This window comes from Apiospora hydei (genome assembly GCF_038363865.1).
Source record: "Apiospora hydei strain CBS 114990 chromosome Unknown utg000002l_segment0_segment0, whole genome shotgun sequence".
Taxonomy (NCBI): Eukaryota; Fungi; Ascomycota; class Sordariomycetes; order Amphisphaeriales; family Apiosporaceae; genus Apiospora; species Apiospora hydei.
The window spans coordinates 67,178-87,299 of NW_027117361.1; the positions used below are offsets into that span (position 1 = coordinate 67,178).

At 55.3% G+C, this 20,122-nt stretch overlaps 8 protein-coding genes across 8 annotated transcripts; 6 read left to right on the forward strand and 2 right to left on the reverse strand.

Annotated features, from left to right (window-relative positions):
* Positions 1-2,938: 2,938 nt before the first annotated feature.
* PG997_000020 (uncharacterized protein) lies at positions 2,939-3,211 on the forward strand (the record flags this gene model as incomplete). The annotated part of the gene is made up of 1 exon (XM_066804335.1): positions 2,939-3,211. One exon carries the CDS (start codon positions 2,939-2,941, stop codon positions 3,209-3,211), a length of 273 nt encoding a protein of 90 aa, XP_066674108.1.
* Positions 3,212-4,016: 805 nt separating this feature from the next.
* Positions 4,017-4,790, reverse strand: PG997_000021 (uncharacterized protein; the record flags this gene model as incomplete). Its single annotated transcript, XM_066804336.1, has 1 exon — positions 4,017-4,790. The coding sequence occupies one exon, from the start codon at positions 4,788-4,790 to the stop codon at positions 4,017-4,019; it is 774 nt and encodes a 257-aa protein (XP_066674109.1).
* Positions 4,791-7,297: 2,507 nt separating this feature from the next.
* On the forward strand, positions 7,298-8,911 carry PG997_000022 (subtilisin-like protein; the record flags this gene model as incomplete). The annotated part of the gene is made up of 5 exons (XM_066804337.1): positions 7,298-7,459; positions 7,486-7,938; positions 8,083-8,393; positions 8,433-8,665; positions 8,742-8,911. The coding sequence occupies 5 exons, from the start codon at positions 7,298-7,300 to the stop codon at positions 8,909-8,911; spliced, it is 1,329 nt and encodes a 442-aa protein (XP_066674110.1).
* A 380-nt stretch (positions 8,912-9,291) lies between these two features.
* On the reverse strand, positions 9,292-10,831 carry PG997_000023 (uncharacterized protein; the record flags this gene model as incomplete). The annotated part of the gene is made up of 7 exons (XM_066804338.1): positions 9,292-9,359; positions 9,436-9,584; positions 9,624-9,706; positions 9,760-9,961; positions 10,276-10,348; positions 10,413-10,564; positions 10,653-10,831. The coding sequence occupies 7 exons, from the start codon at positions 10,829-10,831 to the stop codon at positions 9,292-9,294; spliced, it is 906 nt and encodes a 301-aa protein (XP_066674111.1).
* Positions 10,832-12,010: 1,179 nt separating this feature from the next.
* Positions 12,011-13,115, forward strand: PG997_000024 (glycoside hydrolase family 76 protein; the record flags this gene model as incomplete). The annotated part of the gene is made up of 3 exons (XM_066804339.1): positions 12,011-12,347; positions 12,371-12,831; positions 12,888-13,115. Coding segments are annotated over 3 exons (1,026 nt in total), but the record flags the coding sequence as incomplete, so codon positions are not given.
* Positions 13,116-13,664: 549 nt separating this feature from the next.
* PG997_000025 (uncharacterized protein) lies at positions 13,665-15,276 on the forward strand (the record flags this gene model as incomplete). Its single annotated transcript, XM_066804340.1, has 2 exons — positions 13,665-14,155; positions 14,232-15,276. The coding sequence occupies 2 exons, from the start codon at positions 13,665-13,667 to the stop codon at positions 15,274-15,276; spliced, it is 1,536 nt and encodes a 511-aa protein (XP_066674113.1).
* A 2,632-nt stretch (positions 15,277-17,908) lies between these two features.
* On the forward strand, positions 17,909-18,097 carry PG997_000026 (uncharacterized protein; the record flags this gene model as incomplete). The annotated part of the gene is made up of 1 exon (XM_066804341.1): positions 17,909-18,097. One exon carries the CDS (start codon positions 17,909-17,911, stop codon positions 18,095-18,097), a length of 189 nt encoding a protein of 62 aa, XP_066674114.1.
* Positions 18,098-18,642: 545 nt separating this feature from the next.
* Positions 18,643-19,401, forward strand: PG997_000027 (uncharacterized protein; the record flags this gene model as incomplete). Its single annotated transcript, XM_066804342.1, has 1 exon — positions 18,643-19,401. One exon carries the CDS (start codon positions 18,643-18,645, stop codon positions 19,399-19,401), a length of 759 nt encoding a protein of 252 aa, XP_066674115.1.
* Between the last annotated feature and the right edge of the window lie 721 nt (positions 19,402-20,122).

Here is a 20,122-nt window from a genome sequence, read left to right on the forward strand (position 1 = left end):
GTCGGACCGGCGACGAAGAAGTGAAGATAATAAAAAGGTATGAAGAATGTAAGAGTGTCGATAGGATCCTGGACTAGCAGATGAGGAAGAAAGAGAGCCAAGCCAGGAAAAGAGGACGGACGAAGTCGTCTTATATGCAAAGGCGGCCCATCGGCCATCGGCTGAGGCTCACCTCATGTTGTTTCTCTGCTAGTCGGAGACGGTTCGTCTCGGAACCGTTTCCCTCAGCAGTTCGACAAGTGCAGGCGAGCTGACAGCGTTTCAGACAAGCCACAAGGAAGTCGAGTCGTCGGCGTTTCGTCTTGGCGCCCGCCCCGGTGCGACGGTCCAGTGACGGTCGTCCCCATCGGCCAAAATAGTAATATCAACGCGACCCGGACAGGGCCAACCCTGCCGTCTTGGCGCAACTACCGAAACATTGGAGGGGGACTGCACCATTCGATTCCTTTTTCGAGACGATGCGACGAAGAACGAACGAGGCGGGCCAATCAGGGGTCGCGCCGGTGCCTGGAAGTGGCCTTGTTTCGCGCTGAAACACCTCAGCACCGACCCTAGAAGCCCCCAAAAGCCAAAGCCAAACAGTCAGGATATGCTGGCCTGCCACTTTCGGGACCGCAACTGGAAGCGAGCACCACGGCGCACCCAGGCACCCAGGCACCCAGGCACCCAGGCACCCAGGCACCCAGGCACCGTAACGCATGGTCTGCCATGGGCTTCTCACGCGATGCTGGCCAGACGCGAGGATCCGCGCCGATCTCCCATTGGCCAAGACTTCAGATCCGGGGCGAATCATCGACCAGGATCATGACGGGTCGCACACTGATGAGGCGTCTGATTTGCTTCCAGGTTCTTTTTTTGCTTCTTCTTTCCTGATCTGGCATCGCTCTCACTCCCGCCAATGCGCGTCCACCTCAACGTCTATCGATATCGATCAACTTTTGGTTAGCTTCGTTGGCTGGGTAGCACCACCACCGATGCGACCGTTACACACGGGCCCGCAGGTTGCGGTGGCCGGCCCTTTCCAACGGTCAGGCCAACCACTTGCATCGCGAGACGGCGACCTCGTCTCTGCCAATCATCGCCATCTGCCACCGCTCATGCTCCCACGGCAGTAGAAACAAGTTGAGAAGAAGAAGCTATATGGATATCTCCAGCCGTTTCACGTCACCACTGAGTAATAAGCATATAAAAGTATAACCACTGGGGCCACGACGCCAGCTTCGTCTGTCGGGCCCTCGGGACAAACCGAAAAGTGACCACGGCTGGGCTCCAGCCAGGCCCCCAGCTGTCCACAGGTTTCAGATGTCACCAGAGCGGCTAGTCGCGGAATCGTGCGATCATGTCAGACTTGCTGCACATGGCCTGATATTGGGAGTTGCGGTTGGACATATACTGGCTTCACCCAACTGTTATAATGTATGGTTCAAAATGTCTCCTTCCGCATTGCGCTCTCGTGTCAAAACGCTGGCACTTGCAAATGCCTCAGCTGGTGTATCTTTCCAAGTCACCTTGACTGCGATGGTCACATGCACAGAGGCCTCGATGATGGGAAGTGACACTAAAGGGATACAAATACAACCCCATCTACCTTCTCGGAACTACAGCCCTCTCAGAGTCTTCAAAAGTGGCGGCACGTCATGATTCTGTTCTGTGCTTGCCGGCGACAGTATCTTACCGCTGGATAGGAGAAGTTCAACCGAGGCACCAAGTTGGGCCCCCTCGCTGTCATCCTTCTTTGTCCCTCTTCTCGGCGACTTACATGGCCGCCTTGCTGGTCGGTATGGACCGAGGCAGCTCGATCTCTACGACTCCTTTACCTTCCTGGACCTGGACATAAAGGTGGGTAGCTGGGATCCGGTTCTCATACCTACGTGTTCAAGATAAGATGCTTTTTCGATCCATCCCTTGGTCTTCTCTCGCTTCTACTTGGTCGTAAGTAGGCAGCAATTGTCATGATCCCATTTGCAGTCTTTGATAGGGGCTGGCTACGGGTCTTCAGTGTCCAGCGTCTTCGCGGACTTCCTGGTCTAGGAGAGCACTCTCTCCCGGACATCGGCGTCCTTGGCTTTGACCTAGTTATTGGGATTACTCGCCGGTGCCACCGAAGTGGTCTCTATGGATGATGGTATCTCGAGAAAGGAGGAATTTACCTGTCAACACTATTGTCTGCTGTAAGGTCAGATGTACGAACCATTCACGTTTGGCAATACGACGACTCCCGACGCCTTCAATTTTGGCTTGCTATGGATGTATTGGAAATTCGTTTCGTGTAGGTACTCGCAGTGATCGATGTTGTGGATAGACTGCGAGGCTCTCTGAAGCCTGTTGATGATTCCTACCCAATTTATAATTCTTAGTGACATGGGTATTAATGTCTACCCTGAGTGAGTACAAGAGTTTACGGGATTATTGCTCATTCGTATCTGGGATATATATATAGCTCCATGGTCATCGACATCTGTCCAGGTGAAGGAAGCTACTTCTAGGCCGCAGACGAAAATGATGCAATGGATGTCCTTCACGTGCATGTATTTGCGAGTAGTATCGGAAGTTCAAAAGACGAGAAGAATTCCTATAACCGATGTTGACTTGCAAGGACTGCAGGTGGTTTTGGACTTCTCAATTGCACATGCATCGCCAACCTGCCCTTGCCCGTGTGCGTCAAGATGAGCAACTCTGTGCAGGTACTTTGAGCATGGATGTAGATGTGGAAGTCACGACCTGACCCGAACGCTTCAGGATTACGCAAGTACGGTCAACGAGTGTGTGCCTTCCTTACTTGCCCTTCAGTTAGACTCGACCTACAATCTCATACCTTGGACTTTCCAGCGAGACAGACTGCACCATTTGGACAAACCAAAACCTCCCATCTTCCCACAACTTGCAAACTCTCCAACCCGCCCACGCTTCCAAAGCAGCACTCGGTCATTATCACGCCATGTCTCCCCCAAGATCCCTCTTCACCGCCGCCGTCACAGCCCTGATGGCCATGATGATGGCCATGCTCGTCGTCAACATCGCCCTGCCCGTTTTTACTGCTGCTGCCGACTCCGACGTTGACGCTGAAGCCCAAGCCCCTGCCAAGCGAGGCATCGGCTGGCTGTACGACCACTGCGACGACGACTGGTCCATCATGCCGCCCTACTACTTCGTGGGCAGGTGCGACGCCAGACACCCCCGGATGCCCGCACCTGGCTCACCATCGACCTGACTGGGTGTTACACCGTGACCGACGACGGGGAACTCGCGGTCGACAACCAGCGAGTGTAAGTATATCCCGCCCACCAGTGTCCCCCCTCTTTCGGACACCTACTAACTTGATCCTGATTTGTTTTTGCCCAGTGGCGGCATGGACAAACGATGTGACCGCTGCACTCGCTGCTCCGACCTCGACAAGGACGTCTGCATGATGTGTGTCTGCAACAAGACAGACAACGTGCGACACTGGGCTGTCAAAGATCTTGGTATGTATCAATCATCGCCATTACCCGTTGCAGGCAGCACAGACAACCTACTGACGTAGGAATCATAGACGACGATCTCTTCGACGATGTCGACCATGACCGCATCTGCTGCGGCGAGTGGTGGGGTGGTCCCTACTGCGGCTACCGCGGCCTGCCCCCAGGCCGGCGATTCCTGGCCAGGCCGCCTACATCCCGACGCTGTGGCCTTGAGCAGGGGTAGGATACGGAGTGCCACTAGGAGAAGGAAGAAAGGAGATGGGAGATGTGAAGATGGGGAGAATATAAGTCATTGGCCTGAGGTAGCAGCCTCTGACGTAACAGACGAGGATCACTTGGTATGCATCTACTAGAGATCGATTGCCGTACCTTCACACTTGTTAATGGAATGGACGCATTGAACACCCAAGCCAGCTCGAGTACCGTGATCTCCGTTTTCACTTTGGGCCGAAGAGACTTTCAAAGGCAATTGGTATCATTGCATTGACGTCGTGTACAGTATGGGTATCGTAAAAACATGAAAGCAAAACGTTAGCCAAGGCGTAAACAACATCATCACTCCAGCCAAGCCCAGCTCATCAACACCCGCCCGCTGGCCTTGGGCGCCAGCTGCGTGAAGACGCTGATGGTCGTGTCCAGGTCCGCCGGCTGGCAGCCCGTGCAGCGGTCCACGACAGTGACGTCAACGGAGCGGTTGCCACCTCCCGCGCCGCCTTCTTCCTTGTAGTCCCGCTGGATGCGGATCTTCTTGCCGCAGAGCGGGTTCGCGTTCAGGTTGCCGCCGCCGTCGCGGTTCGCGCCCGCAGCGTCGAAGGTGATGTGGCTGACGGAGACGATGGCGTCGCTGTCGGTCGAGGTGATGCCGCACGCGCCCAGGCCCGGGCCGTAGTAGGTCAGGTCGCCGGTGAAGACGCCGTGGTTGGAGGGCAGCGGCAGGTTCTTGGTTTTGGAGTGCTTGTGGGACAGGCCGACGCCGAGGCCGATGGCGAGGGCGAGCACGAGGACAAGCAGCAAGGCGGCGAGGCAGAGCAGGAGGAAGCGGCGCGAGCGGCCGCCCAGGTACGTGCGGTGCGGGGGCAGGACGGCGTCGAGGCGTCGCTGCAGCGGGGATCGGGTCGGTGGCCCTCCAGCAGCAGCTACTCCATGTTGTTCTCCTTCTTTGGCGGGCGCGTGCTGGGTTCCGTCACTGGGTGCACGAACGAACAGAGGCGCATTCTTGCGGCGAGGCAGTTCCTTAATACGATCGAGAAGGGAGGCTCGAGGCGGGTGCGAGGGCGTCTCCCAGTCAGGAGTCTGGTAGACGGGCTCCGGGTGTCGAGGTTCGGCCATTGTTTCGGTTCGTATCAACTGATTTGCATCCGACGGGAGAGACAAACAAAATCGCAATTGGAGGACGTGCTCGCCGTCGGTTGGCGTCTGCTAATGGGATGAGGGGAAGTGTAAATACCGTAGTGAGGACCTACCTGGCAGCGATTCTCATGGCGAGCAAGTCACACACGAGGGAGTGCGCCAAAAATTGGCAACGGCTGGGCCATGGCTGGCGTGCAGAATCAAGGCAGTCGGCGCGCAAGAATTCTTGGTTGGGACGCCGACATGCAACAAACATGCCACCGCTAGCCACTGCCAATGAAAGAAGGCTACCTACTGAGTGCATGTACCTATGATGTAGTAGCCTGCCTGCCAGTCAACTGCTGGTGAGCCACTGGAAACCAGCCACTAATTACCAGAAGCCTAAAGTAGGAAGCCTAGGAACCCTGCCAGGAACCAGGAACCGCCTGAGGCCCCGCTGTAGTGGTACCTACTTAGTGCTGTAGGCCAGGCACGGCTAGGCTTCTAGAGGCCTAGCTCGGCCAATAATGCGTGCCTCTATCTGCTTCAGTAGCCGCCAGTGCAATCGGCATTGGCGGATCTGCTCTCACCACCGTCGTCGTCGTCCATCTGGCTCGACTGAATCCCGGACTTTGCATACATGCATGTACCTACCTACTGTAGGCAATTCAAGAAAAGCGACAGGAACACTGTAAGGACGCTCGCTCATCGTCGGATACATCGGGATTGCCAGGCGTGTGTTCAGTCGCCAATACGAATTCCGAATTTTACAAAGACAGCAAATCTCTGCGCATGGCCTCGTCGTGTCCGTCGTGTCGGGCACGAGTCGCAACCTTGCTTCCCGTACTGCCCGTCTCCCTGCCCGTCTGATTAGGAAATCTGGTAATAAGTGGTCTTCCCAATTCTAGAGGCCCAGGGCCCAGTGCACCAGGTTCGTCTGGGTGGGCTTTCTTCTTGGCTTCCCCAAAGCTCATCTCCCTGTTCTCCCCCTAAAGCCAGCGACCGGCGCCGATAGTGACCCCGGCATTGGGCACCGACGTGGGTAACATCGCCAATCCTCATTAACCACCCCCGACCCAGACTGCTCTCTCGCCCATCCCGTCCGCACCATGCACCACGTGCTTTCAGGGAGTAGGGACTGATCCCTTCTGTCCTCAGCTGTGCTGCATGTCACCTTGTTGACTTTTCTAGGTAGGCCTTATGGGCGATTCCTGCTGGACTGACTCAGCAGCTTACCTTGGTCCTCCTGGCCGTTGGCGGCGGTTTGATGGCACGGATTGCTCGTCATGACGTCGCGCAGAGATCCTTCATCAAACTTGCCGCGCCAAGAGAGGACGGCCAGCAAACAACTCTGATCGGGCAGCGAGGCCCCCGGGAAGCTTATGTAGAAGAAAGATAAGTGGGCGACCGTGATATCTAGGTGCCTGTAGCTTGTCACCGGGCCTCGAAAGGGATCTACTCTGACCTGACCCGGATTGGGGAGCCCGACTGCTTTGGCATCTGGATGCCGGCCCTCCCTAAACCGGCCAAACTGCCCACGGATCTTCCCAGTGACGTTGCCTGTACCAAACACCTGGGTGGACAGGGTCTGATTGGTGAGGGACGATTCCCAGATTGCCTTCCACTAAACCTGTCAGGGGCCAGGGGTGCTTACAAAAGGTGGGGGGCTCCACCATGTCACAAGAGTCTTGTGCTGTGTGACTATCTGCGCCGGCGTCAAGCAAGCAGCACCAAAAGGGACTCGTCTGGTCTTGCGGCGGATGTTAGTATTCGGGAAAGCGAAGACTAACCGTAAGCGAGACAGACCGTTATGTTTTACATGTCACTAAATTGGCTGTGCTGCGGGAGATCGCCCGGACCGAACACCCAAGGCAGCACTGCCGTTTGCTTAAACTCCCTTATACATACGCTCACGCCCAACGAAGCTGACGTTACATTGACGTGCAGAGGATGATCGGTGAGCTGGAGCATGGGCCTTCTCCAAAGCGGTAAAGGACGGACATCGGGCTATACCATAAGCAATGATGTGCACAAGGAACCGCCATGCATCCACCCGAATCTGGTCGTCCTCATTTATTGGCCCACCCCTGCTCCATCATCTAGCATCTAAGTCAGCATCCTCGTGGGCTGGACCGGCACCGCTTACCCCGGAACCTTCACCTGAGGATCGCCGCACGGGACTCTGTCGGCATTTGCGCTTGGGAAGGGAAAGGAAGGGAAGGGGATAATGGAGGGTGGCCATATCGACACCGTGAGGGTCGAGGGTGATGAGGCGTCCCCTACCCGTTCGTTCACTACGTATTACTTCGGCTTCCGTGGTCCCCAGGGAGAGAGGGGTGAGGGTGGTTTTTCTTTACAAACTGGGAACGGAAGACATAGCTCTTTCGAGATATAACTGCCGCGGCTGCCCACTATATCTTCACCTTTTCCGTGTTCCAGCGTGAAGGTAGGAGAGATCTCGGTTCCTGTTTGCCTGAGGAAGTATATCACCACATAATCTCAATATCATGGCTACCTCTTCCATCTTCCGGTCCACCCTCTCGGCCGCGCTGCTGCTGCTGCTGCTGCCGTTGGGTCTCCAGGCCGCGCCCACGCCCGGACTCATCGTCGCGAACCCGGACGCCACCAATATCGTGCCCGACAGCTACATCCTCAAGTACAGGAAAGGCGTCAGCCATGAGGTCCTCCAACGGAGCCAGCAGTCGGCGCGGGACCTGATGCAGCTGTCGCGCCGCGCGGGGCCGCCACCACGATAGCCACCGACGCCGCCGTCCCAGCCAACCTCCTCTCCGACGCCGCCGCCCCCTTCCTGCTTAACTTCTTCAACATCAGCACCAGCTTCAACGGCGCCCACGTCCAGGCCGACCACTCGACGGTCCGCCGCATCTCCCAGGACCCGGCCGTCGAGTACGTCCTTTACGACACATACGTCACCAACGCCGGTTCGGCCGTCCGCCAGCCCGACGCTGTGTCTAGCCTGGCCCGCATCTCGCAGTCCCAGCCGCTGCAGAGCAAGGAGGGCGACTACACGTACGACGAGTCGGCCGGCGAGGGGGTTACGGTTTACATCATCGACTCGGGCATCTACGTCGACCATCCGGACTTTGAGGGGCGCGCGCATCACGGGTATAACGCCTTCGACAAGGACGTAAGTATAGCCTGCTTCTAGGCTTTCTTCTTCCCGTCTTCAGCCGAATCTCCTTGGCTTTTGATACCAAACTTCGAGGTTGTGTAAAGGAGGAAGAAGATGATGAAGAAGGGACAGAAGGGCTAACAATCACACCCCTTCCAGTCCAACTCGCACGACGACAACGGCCACGGCACCAACGTCGCCGGCATCGTCGGCAGCGCGACCTTCGGCGTGGCCAAAAAGGCGGAGCTGGTGGCGGTGAAGGTGCTCGACTCGCAGAGCTGGGGGACCTGGTCCGGCATCATCGACGGCATGCAGTGGGCGGCCGACGACGCCAAGACGCGCCGCCGCAACGTCGGCCGCGCCATCATCAACATGTCCATCCAGAGCGACCGCGTCGACGCCATGAACGACATGCTCGAAGCCATCCACGACGACGGCATCCCCGTTGTGGTGTGTGGGGGAACTACAACGTGAGTCTGAATCTACCCCTTAAAGTGAGATCTCAACAGTAGAACATTGGCTAACAAAAAGGGGGAACTCCTTGGGGTAATACAGAAAGACGCCTCCACTGTCTCGCCTGCATCGGCACCATCCGCCATCACCGTCGGCGCCATCGACGACAACGACAACAAGGCCGACTTCTCCGACTACGGCGAGGATGTCGACGTCTTCGCGCCCGGCGTCAAGGTCGTCAGCTTGTCGCACAACGGCGGCACGAGTACCTACAGCGGAACCAGTCAAGGTGAGTCCACACATTCAAGCCGACACGCATGACAATGAGTATGACCATGAAGCTGACATTCTTTCTCTACGTGAAGCCGCGCCTCACGTTGCTGGCATCGCTGCTCTGCTGATGAGCTCGGAAGGCCTCAAGGACCCGGATGAAATCGCGTCAAGGATTCGCAGCATGGCTTCCGATACGGGAGCCGAGGTCCAGGCGAACGCCCAAGGTACATCGAATCTCATCGCGAATAATGGCTTCTATTAAGCGGTAGCGAATACCCTATTGTATTTGGGTTGATGATGTCCTTTTGGCATGGCGTTGTAACTTTGTAATGTTCTAATGTTTTGTCTTCTCTACGGCGTTGGGATGACATGAGGAAAATACCAGATAATGAAATTGCATGTGGTCAATGGGTTTCTGTCAGAGGAATTTAGATTTCGGTTTCGGCAGAAATATGCACACGCGCTTCATGATGGTCTTTGATTACTACCTCTGCCTTATGGAATAACTCGTTCATTTCTCGCACTTGAATCTGTTAGGCCATGCAAAGACGCTGCCCGGTGACAAATCTTCCATCACTGCTGTTATCCCCAACAAAGAATCAGCAAGCCTCGAGCGGGAGTTTCGGTCAGCGAGGCCGGTGTTCAGCACTGTTGGGTGGTGGTGTTGAAGCAGGCCACCCAGCCGTTGTCCTCGACGGACATGGTGTCGTCTGTAAACACAATGTTCTAGATTAGTCTCTTGTTCTTCAGGGAATATCCGAGATGATGAATGAACGATCGACGTACTAAGGTTGATGGTAGTATCTACCATGTCGCCGTTGTCATCTCTGCAGTGGCAGGACATGGCGAAATTGTCAATGGTGCATTGGTCGCAGTTCCGCAGGCCTTTTCCGCCCTCTTGTGGCTGGAGTTGGCCATTGACTTCGACAAAGCATCTGGGCACACACCATGGTCAGTATTTTGTTCTCTCTAACAAGCAAATCGGCTCGACGCCGGATTGGGAGGGTAGATGGGGTTCGGGAATCAAGAAGAAACTGACTCGTCGAGATACATCAAGCTGCAGACAAGATTTTGTTCATTGTCACAACAGTTTCCACGAAAGAACCAGACCCAGTGCCCGGGGTTCCAGAGGCTCACGTCTGCGCAATCTTGTCCGACAGAGCCAAGATCGGCAGAAGTGAAGCGGGCGGTAAGAGCCGTAATGGAGGCAGCGATGTAGGCAAAGGTCTTCATGGTGACTTGCGGGTAGATTGGGATAACGGTCGGTGGTATTTGCAGAAGGAATTGGGAGTGATATCGGGACGTAAAAAGACTGTTGAGTTGTATGTATTATGGAAAGCAAAGAGAAAAGCGGCAAGAGGGGTGGTGGCCGTTGCCAACCGACTAAATACAAGTCCAGTGAAATTCAGCAAACGCCAACCTTGTTGTCATGATGAAGACATATGGCAAGTTTATTCACATCTAGCTAGGAATTCTATCACCAGGAATACTGATGGACATGTTCTATTACTCGAATACGTCAGGCTCTACTGCCATAGCATATAAATGCCGCTTGATGACAATGTCTTAGCCAGATCCTCGCACAAAGCAGAGTCGACAGCTAATGCAGACGTTTAGTTCCCTCACTTCGTATCATCGCACTGGTAGCCGACCAGGTCGAAGCAGCCCAAGTAGCCGTCTTTGTTCGTCATGGCCTCATCTGTAGGTAAGTAGTTATCACAGTTAGCCTAAAGAAGCTGTCAGATAGTTTCAAGGCGACTCACCCAAGCCAGTCTCAGTCGTGTGATAGTAGCCATGCTTGTCCTTGCAGTCACAAGTCATGCGAAGCTGGTCGGTGACGCAGTTCTTGCACTTGACGGGGCCATCGCCGAACCTCTCGGGATGAAGTTGGCCGTTGTCGTCGACGGCGTAGCAGCTGTCAATCATGCTTGTCAGTCATTGTGGCTCCAAGCCCGAGTAAAAGTCTCGTGGAGCCCGGGGAGGATGGAGTTGGGAAAACGTACGAGCTCAGAGAGGCGTAGCTGCAGACACTGGTGCCGTTGTTGGCCGAACAGGTTCCCTTGAGATACCAGACATGAGGCGCCGGGTTCCAGATCCCCCATTCCGAGCACGTGTTCTCGATGGGGCCATCGGCGAAGGCAAAGCCGACGATGAGGGCGAGGATGTATGCGAAGATCATCATGGCGATTGTGGGTGGATGGATTGTCGAAGGGGAAATGGTTGATGTTTGTTGGGATTGGGAAAAGGGATTGGAGATTGAAGGGTATGTTGTGGTTGTGGTTGTGGCTGAGAGAAATGGTAGTTGAGAGTTGGTTAAATAGGCGTGCAACTGCGGTGAATACAGTTAGTATGAGATACATTGAATGCTGGAGTGATATATTCAACATCCAAACCGGCGGCACACGGCGTCGGGTTGACTTCTTTTGACAAGTGAAAATAGCGACATAAAGCCCGGAACAAAATTTTGTCACTGCTTTGATCTTCGATGACTGAAACCAAACCAGCATGGGCGTAAGTGTCATGTCACGATTGGCCAATACAACAGTTCAATGATAGTGTCTGGCTATATTTCTTGATACGGTACGCATGCATGTCTCCTCTGAGTCTGATGTGCAGTAGTTGTACTCACACACTGCTGAAACGCACCGGATCAAGTCAATACAATCTCTTGTTATTGATCCTGAAACGCGCAAGTTTCTAGGAAAAGGGGTGTTCTAGCTATGCCAACACACAAGGTAAAGGGGTTGAATGGGAAGCTTGCTTACTCAGACAGTCCTTTTGTTATAGTAAGACCTGGCTGGCAAACCCCTGTCACCCCGAATATAGGTCGATCACTGCCGATGCGCGCAATCCCGAATAGGTCCTCGAGTGGGGGCCGTGGCTAATAATAGGAGGCATTGCCTCTGGAAGTATTTCATCAGATCCAATCAGACAAGGGGGTCGCATCTAGCCTCACAGAAAGGCTAGTGAGCATCTTCCGACCATGGTAGTACACGCGGTTAAGCATAGATGAGCCTGTCAGCATTGGTATTACTACAGCCTGTGCGCCTGCGATATGAATCCCTGGCGGTGCGCCCGGCGCGGCAAGTCTTACTGCATCGGCGACCATTCCGTCGGGCCGCACGAATGCCCCTGATACGGCTGGGGTCCGGGGCCACCACAACTATATATGCCCCTGCCCCGCCGATCTGCAGGGGTGGGGAGGGTTTGTGTTTCCGTACATATCAGTTCCAGAACTGGCCCGAGACTCTCTTGACGGATGCAATGCGGTCACCTCTGTTCTTCTTGGCAGCTCTCTGCTTGGAGAGCATAGTTGCCCTCCCACAGACAAGCATTATAGCCCCAACAACAGCTACTCAGCATACCGAAGTCAACAAGAAAGCGAAAATTAATTAGGACCACGCCGAGGCTGCCTTGGGAGACATTGCAGCAGTGGTACAACCATCATACCGGGTTGTGGACCAGCTACAGCCCGTCCTGGTGGCAGTCAGCCAACGCACTGACGACGCTGATCGACATGGTACAGATCGGCAGCCCCAAAGCCAAGAAGATCGCCGACATGGTGATCCCCCACACCTTCCAAGCGGCCGGCGCCTTCAACGTCCGGGAGGGGCATCGACTCAAACGCGCCGCCGCCGACGACAACAAGAAGGAAGAAAAGAACCCCTATAGCAACGGATACTACGACGACATGGCTGGTGGGCCATGGCCTGGATCAAAGCCTACGACGTGACGGGCGACAAGACGTACCTCTCGACCGCCGAGACGCTCTTCGCAGATACGACGATGGGCTGGGGCACCAACTGCTCGGCCGAGGGCATGTGGTGGGACAAGCGGCACACGCACATCGACCCCATCGCCGACACGCTCTTCATCGAGGTGGCCGCCTGGCTCGCGAACCGGGTCCAGGCCGACAAGAAGATACACTACGCCGACTGGGCCGTCCGGGCCTGGGACGGGTTCCGGCGCAGTCCCATGTACGTGTCTGGAGAGCACTACGTAACGGCGGGCATCAGCGTCCAGACGTGCCGGTTGAGCAAGAACCCGCACGGGTACACGTACTCAAACGGAGCGCTGGTGAGCGGGCTGGTGGCGCTGTCGATCGCGACGGGCAACCGGGACTACCTAGAAGAAGCCCACAAGGTCGCGCAGACCATCATGAAGATCATGTCCAAGGATGGCGTGCTGCGCGAGCCTAAAATAAATCAGGCGCACCCGGGCCAGTGGCGGCGCCGCAGTTCAAGGGGGTGTTTATGCGCGGGCTCATGCGCCTGCACGCCGCGTCTCCCCGGCCGGAGTACCGCGAGTTCGCGCAGCAGTGCGCGGACAGTATTTGGGACAAGAACCGGCAAGGCGCCGCGGAGCTGGGCCCGGACTGGAATGGGCCATTCCATGGGCCCGCGAACGCGAGTCCGCATAGTTCGGCGATGGACGGGCTTGTGGCGGCGTGGAGGATGACGAAGTGAGGGACAGAAAAGGGGAAAGCAAGGAGGCGTCAGGCCATCTGGCCAAGCTGCTTGTTTATTGTGCTGGCTCTTTCCGGGGATTATCCCCTTCAGGGCAACGGGTTTGGATAGTGTGCGAACCCGACAGCTATCCAATCAGACATTATAGTGTGAGCAACGCTTTCACCCTGAAGTATATAACGATTCGTAGAGATGTTGAGTAAGCCGTAGACAAACCAGTCTTTCGGCTTCGCGAGTCCTACCGCCATATCGCCCTCACTGATGGCCAATGTCTCCTCTCACACGCTGTAACAAAAAGAGAACGATTCAAAGGAAGAAGAAATATCGCGGCACAGGCTGCCGTCTTAGACGATGTCCGGGGTTGCCGGACCGACTAGCGCGGAACAACAATTGAGCCGCCAGTGGAACAGGACTAGGCAACAACAGGGGCGGCATCCACCAGCCGATTTTCTGCGCTTATATCTTCTGCTATTGGCCCGTCCCTGACCTCTGCTTACTACCCGGGGTAACTCACACTCTCCTTGAAAGTCCGGCCCAAACAGCCCCGAAATGGCGTGGCCGAACCTCTATACTCTCTCGTTTTGGGCCATAATCGTTGCCTGGTGGTACGCGACATGGTGCGACCACTGGAAAGGCTCACACGCCCGGACCCGGGCCCGGGTGGACTACGCTCGTTGCGCCGAGCTACACAACAAGATCCTGGATCTCGGGACCCGGAAGCAACTCGCCTTGGGTGATGGCAGCAACAACCCGAACCCGACCAAGCCGCAAGTGCGCCAGCACCCGAACTGGTTCGAGCACTGGGGGAAACGCGCCGAAGCTGTGCGTCATATGCTGTCGCCGGACCTGGTAGCTTTTCTAGAACAGGCCGGGTACGCGGGCGACGGCCACTCCTTTTTCTACTACGCCAATGGCATTGCGTCGCCCGAGGTCATGTTCGCCACCCAGGCAGCAGGCATGGCAGAAGACCCGGCTGACTGGACTCGCTACGTGACGCTGTACTCGGCCAACTTGCTGGCTTCTCATCCCGACGGTCTAGTGTGAGTAAAATACTCACTGCAATGGGGCAGATCAAGGAACGTTACGCGCTCTTAAAAGCTTACCGTCTGTGTCTAGATTCGACCAAAAGAAAGGACTGGCCGTTATGCAGATGGATATTATGGACGGGTTCGTTACCCAGAACGGACGGCAGAAATGGTATCCCCTCGAGGTCGTGCTTGGCCAGTGGCTCGACATGATAGAGATGAGGAAGATAGTGGCCGTCGCCGAGGGCGCGAGGACGAGATCGGAAAAGTTCGACCCGTGGACCATAGTGGGATACAGCGAACGCCAGTTTGAAGAGACCTTGGAGGTCTGGGAGCAGCTCCTGAGCGCCATTGAGACTCGGATCCCGAACTACACGCGATCCAACGACTCCGCAACGCTCTTCGACGACAGCGAGATTGATCTGGAGGATGCCGGCGTGCTTCCCGGATTCGTATCCAAGTTCGTGGCTAAGGCCCGCCGCCCTGCTTTCAACCACATCGCCCCGGGTCTCGGCCTCCGCGACTCCGAGTCCTTCGCCTTCCAGCAGCCCTTCCGCGCCGTCCCGCTCGTGTACCTTTACAACCGTCCGGAACACCCGGGCAGCCCCAAGATCCAGTTCCCCATCCTGCTCTTCGCCTCGTCCGAGGACCTTACCTACGACGCGCCCCCTTCTTCCGGCGACGAGAGCATCTACAACCAGAACGACGTGCCTCTCCCCTTCGAGAAGCCGTGGAGCCAGGTCCGGTCCTACCCGGCGGGCCTCTACTTCACGCGGACGGACCAGGGCGACCAGAACGTGTTCGAGGACGGCGTCCAGCTGGTTCTGCCGTTTGGGATCGGCGGGCGCGGGTATGCGCGCACGGCGGACGGGGCCCGGTTCGGCGAGAACCTCGAAGCCAAACATGACCAGCCCGAGGGGCACGACAGTCACCATGAGCTCTTCCAGCTCGGGTACTCGCCGTTCGTAGCGTCGCACAAGGTAAGGCTGGTGCAGGTGCTCCGGGTCTGGGTCGGGCTGGTCGAGAGCGGGGCCTGGCAGGTCGGGCCGGAAGGGGTGCTGGGCGGGATGGAGAAGTGGCGGGAGGCGGATACGTGGTGGCATTGGAAGAAATACGTTGTGCCGATGAGTTGGTGATTATAGCAAAAATAGCAATTCAAGATCATACCGAGCTTCAACTTGGGGCGTTCGTTGGTTCTAAGAATATACATGGGAATGTAGTCGAGCTGAGCATGTCTTAGGCAGTCTCGTTGTTCAACTTCTCCGATGGGGTACCATGGGACGCTACTGACCATACATGGAAAGAGAGGACCTGTCAGTAATCAAGCTCTTGCTCAAGCCCCAGTACGGCCACGTTCTGTCCAGCGCCCCCTTCGAAAGGGGTCTTGCCAAGTTGACGCAGCTGGAACATTTGCCAGGTATGGCGCCGGCCCAACTCTTGCCGAGAGAGTACCCTCGTTTCGCTGCCGTGTAAGTCCGGTTTTGCTCGTTTGATATCAACACCCTTTTACAACTTTTCGATAACAAGTGCCCACCGGATGCTCTAAATTCTTTCTATTTGATGTGCTGTACCAATTATGTTTATTCGGTTCAAGCCCTCCATTTCCGTTATTCACGATACCACCCCTAAACCCAAAACCAGCAGCTCGGCTGGGGCTACAAGACCACCTAGAGTTTTATGCCCCTACTCACCATCATCGCCGTCGGCGTCACCATTTGGCTGGCCGTCCGAAATAACAAGATAAAAGCCCGGATCAACGGTCTTAAGTCGCAGAACCGAGTCAACGACCAAGGTTGCGAACCTCGAGGGCTTTTCCCTTGTTCGTTTTCTTGCCAGAAAAACCAAATCTGTTCCACCGTTATTTTCATGAATCCATACCACAGATCGTCATTTAGCTCGTCGTGCCAATAAGGAGTTGAATTACAAGGTCGATCGCGAGCAGTATAAACATACATACCTTTACGGTCGCCAGTTCTTGCTCTAGGAGAGCAAACATCTTCGCGAAATCCGGCTCAGAGCCGGTGGTTTGAGCCCTCTTGAGCGCTCTCTCGTGAGTAGGTCAGTAGACAAACTAGAGCCCCTATAGGTGATCGATCTAGAAATTCTGGGGCGCAGTTGAGTGGACAAATGGGCCATCTGGAGAGCTTCCTGGGTAGCCACAAAACGTCCACAGCCATTCTTGAACGTTTTGGGACATCTGGTCTTACTGGTTGCAGAGAGATTTCGAGTGTTGTTCAAGCCATATAGCTTCAACCGGCCACTTGAATAACTATAGATGGAGAGTGTTAGCCCATTGGAATAACAACGGTGCGGTTTACGTGCCGTAGTCGTTACTACCCCTGCCGATTCGATGGATCCTTTGGAGTGCCGGTTGCATGTGCCCCTGATGGGTCGAAAGCGAGTCATTGCAGCAAGTTATGGCAGTTGCGTGTCCAGAATAGTTGCCCACAGCGATTCATTTTCGGGCACCCATATCTAATCTGCTTTCTAGTCTAGACATGCGAAAGAGACAATGTGCTGCGGAATTGAGATCCGCGCCATGGCTAGGGATAACGAAACAGTGACAGCCAGCCCCCTTGTACCACGGCAACGCCCACGGTAGAACTAGCTCTGAGGTAAGCAGACAAGTCCATCTCGCTCGTTATATTTCCCGATAAGCATCTCACTGTGGTTTTGGAATCGGTGGTGGCTTAGGTAGTCATAGTAATCAAACATAGAAGCTTATCTGCAGGGGCTTGGACAGCCAGCATGCTATTTGCATCCAGGCACATACAATCACATGCTTCCCATTCTTCCTTGCCAGTTGATGCCATCTTCAAGTCAGGCATCGCCATCCTAACACGTCACCTTCCTATGTAGAGCCCAATGGTAATGAAATGGTGCAGGTAACCAGCATCAGGCACCTGCATTTCCGCCAGTAATCATCCTCGGCCTCCACCTTTATAGTAAACTACCGACTCATGCTATGGATACGTGTGCTACGTGGTAAATATATCTTATGCAGGATGTGGCGGCCCGGGAGCCAAGATGCCAGATAGTCCGTCCACTAGTGACGAGCTGGCGCCGGGTCCAGCGCATCGGACTAGCCAGCTAGCACACGCCTGTTATCAAAGCCCCATCTCGGCTAGTAAAGCGATGATCCTGTCAGATAGCAGGTAGCCGGGATAGCACAACGTCTTTTCGTCCCTTGATTGCTCGCAGCCTAGCAAATGCTATTTCCCGCACAACTTGGATGGCCCCTGTGCCGATCCACGTGTTTCAACTCAGGAACGGCGCCAGGGCAGGGGTTGGCTAGTAAGGCTACAGCCATCAGCAAACACGACGGGCATATATTGCTGGGCATCTCCCGGTCGTTCAACTTGTCCTCTGCATCTGCAAGTCTATCAGTGTCCGTCTTCTTCCCTTCTCTTCAAATATTCATTCTCTACTCCCGAGCCTGGGAATTCACGCTCCTTTTTCTTCAACTACGACTATTACACGGCCCCGGCCACGCGAGCTAGCATCGCCAGCTCCTTTACCTTCCTTCTTTCATTCAGCTTCAACTTGACCGACTTGGGAAGCACCCGTCACTTCGAGCCGGCCTACGTCAGAGCCAGTCTGAAATATCAACAAGTCACAACACACAACACTTCGCAATTTCGCATCATTCGTCTTGCACATATTCAGTCCCACATATCGCCCATAACAAGTCTGCAGTTCTACCGCGCCAAGCAGTAGCAGGAAATCGCCGTTCATCACACCGATCAGGAAGGCATAAACCCAACAAACATGCCACGCACTCTCCCGTACCGTCTGCTGTCCCAGCCGCAGCCCATGACGCCCCTTAAGGCGCCCAACCCACTGGGAAGCCATCCCCTGGCGCCCCCGGCGCAGCAGACGTCGCCCCGCCGGGCTCGATCGCCATTGCCGCAAATTCGCGTGACACCGCCGCCGTCTACTTCTCACTCGAGGATGTAAACGTGATTGTGCTGCTGCCACAGTATCCGCATGGGAAATTGAGAGACGAAGGATTCAAATCACCACTTTATACCTCAGATGGTAGATGATTGTGGGAATGCGGGACGTTCAGGTATTGATGGTCTTGGCTGTTTCAATGACTTTTACTGTGTAGATTTGAATTCTACAGGGCAGGCAGGCATGCAGATAAATGCTTGCATTCACCCAAAAAGGACCAGAGATTGACGAATACACCGGGGTTAGATACCCGTCGTAGATAGTACACCCCGTTGGTGTTATCACCGAGAAAATGCAAAACGATTCAACAATCAAGCCGAGTCACCGTTCGCAAGTAACGTCATCCCCTACCATAGTGAACGAAGTCAAGCATGTCTGCCATGCGAAGCACCCTTGATTCTTGTCATCCAAGTCCTGAAATAAATCTATAAGTACATGGAGTGAGTAGTCAACGTCCTACGCCTCAACTGCAGTCCAGACCTCTCGACCCCTGAAAGAGAAACCCACATCAAAGAGTCAAAAGCAACCCCGACTCTTCCAACAACACCATGCCCTCCTCCGCCGAGTACCCCGAACCCCAACTTCCCCGTCTCGGCCACCTCTACGGCCCCGCCCGCATCCTAGCCTACATCTGCCGCCCCAAGCCCCCCGAATCCCCCCTTCATCTCCTCCCCATCAGCAACATCAGCATCCTCCTCCTCAATCTTCTCCTCCATCCGCAGGCCACCATCGCCAGACCTAGACCTCTACCCCGAACTCGAAATCCTCGACCACCTCTTCCTCCACATCTCCCCCTGGCGTCCCCACCCCCACAACCCCTCCGCGCCCTCGAGCGCGCCGTCTCCTCGGCCGTGGCCCGGCACCGCTACTGCTACTACGACGACTACCCCAACCAGCGCAGCTTCGGCAGCCGCCCCGACCCTGCAGTCCTAGCATCGACAGCCGTCCGCGCCAGCGATATAAGAATCAACCTGCGCAACATTGAGCCGCGGGCGACCGTCTTCGGTGATATGCGCCCCTACACCTCCTGGATGCGACTACTAAGCACACTGAACGGGGACGATTTCCGCGACGTGCTGGCCGGCATCGCGCGGCGCCGCGAGGTCGCCGAAGCCATCGTGCTGTTGCGGCCGGCAGCTCTCGTCCGCGACAACGAGCCATCTGGCGGTGAGGGCGGCGGCGGGGATGATGACCACGTATCTCTGAGCAGTTCCTCTTCTTTTGCCTCGTCAGATTCTACCGATTGCGTCCATTTTGACGACGATGACGACGAAGCCCCGCGTTTCCAGCTGGATCACCAGGGGTAGTACGTAGCACCAGCAGCTCAATGACATCCAAACAAGACGAGACAAGACACATCACAGACAGAAACAGTTTTTGAATACGTAGAAAGGGTATGCACAACGATATATCCAAATGGTCCCAAAATCCCAGATAAGTACCTGGCCTATGTGAAAAAAACAGCCTTTCGTTCTCGCCTCGCCAGCCCCCATCCCCACGCGCCAAATGCCTTTTTCGCTTCACTGGCAACCGTTTTTTCTCCTTCAGGGGTTCACAGCAACTCCTGGACTCTCTCGCATCTTGTCTCTTTCTCTCTCTTCTTCTCTCGCGGAACGATGCAGAAAACAACAATGTAACACACAGGGTAGTAGTAGTAAGTAGCAGTAGTAGTATGATGATGAGAAGTATCCAATAATGAGGAACACCGGTGCGCCGAACCAACCCCCCCCGGTCTTGATATATCGTACACAGGGCGATCGAGAGCTGTAATCCCTTCTTTCCTGGAGAAGAGGTCCCCCCATGTCGCCAAGTATTAACGGAACCTTCGTGGCGCGTCCTCTCATTTACAAGAACAGGAACATGGCTTGGGATGTATGGTCAAAAAGGTGGCCAAGATATGACAACGCGAGTTGAAATGATGAACAGCGCCGGTCCAACGCTCAATCCAAGCGCAATCTTGGAGTAATATGCAAGCAATGCCAAACCACCCCGGCGGTGAAGAGCAAACTCCGTGATGCAATGAGAAGA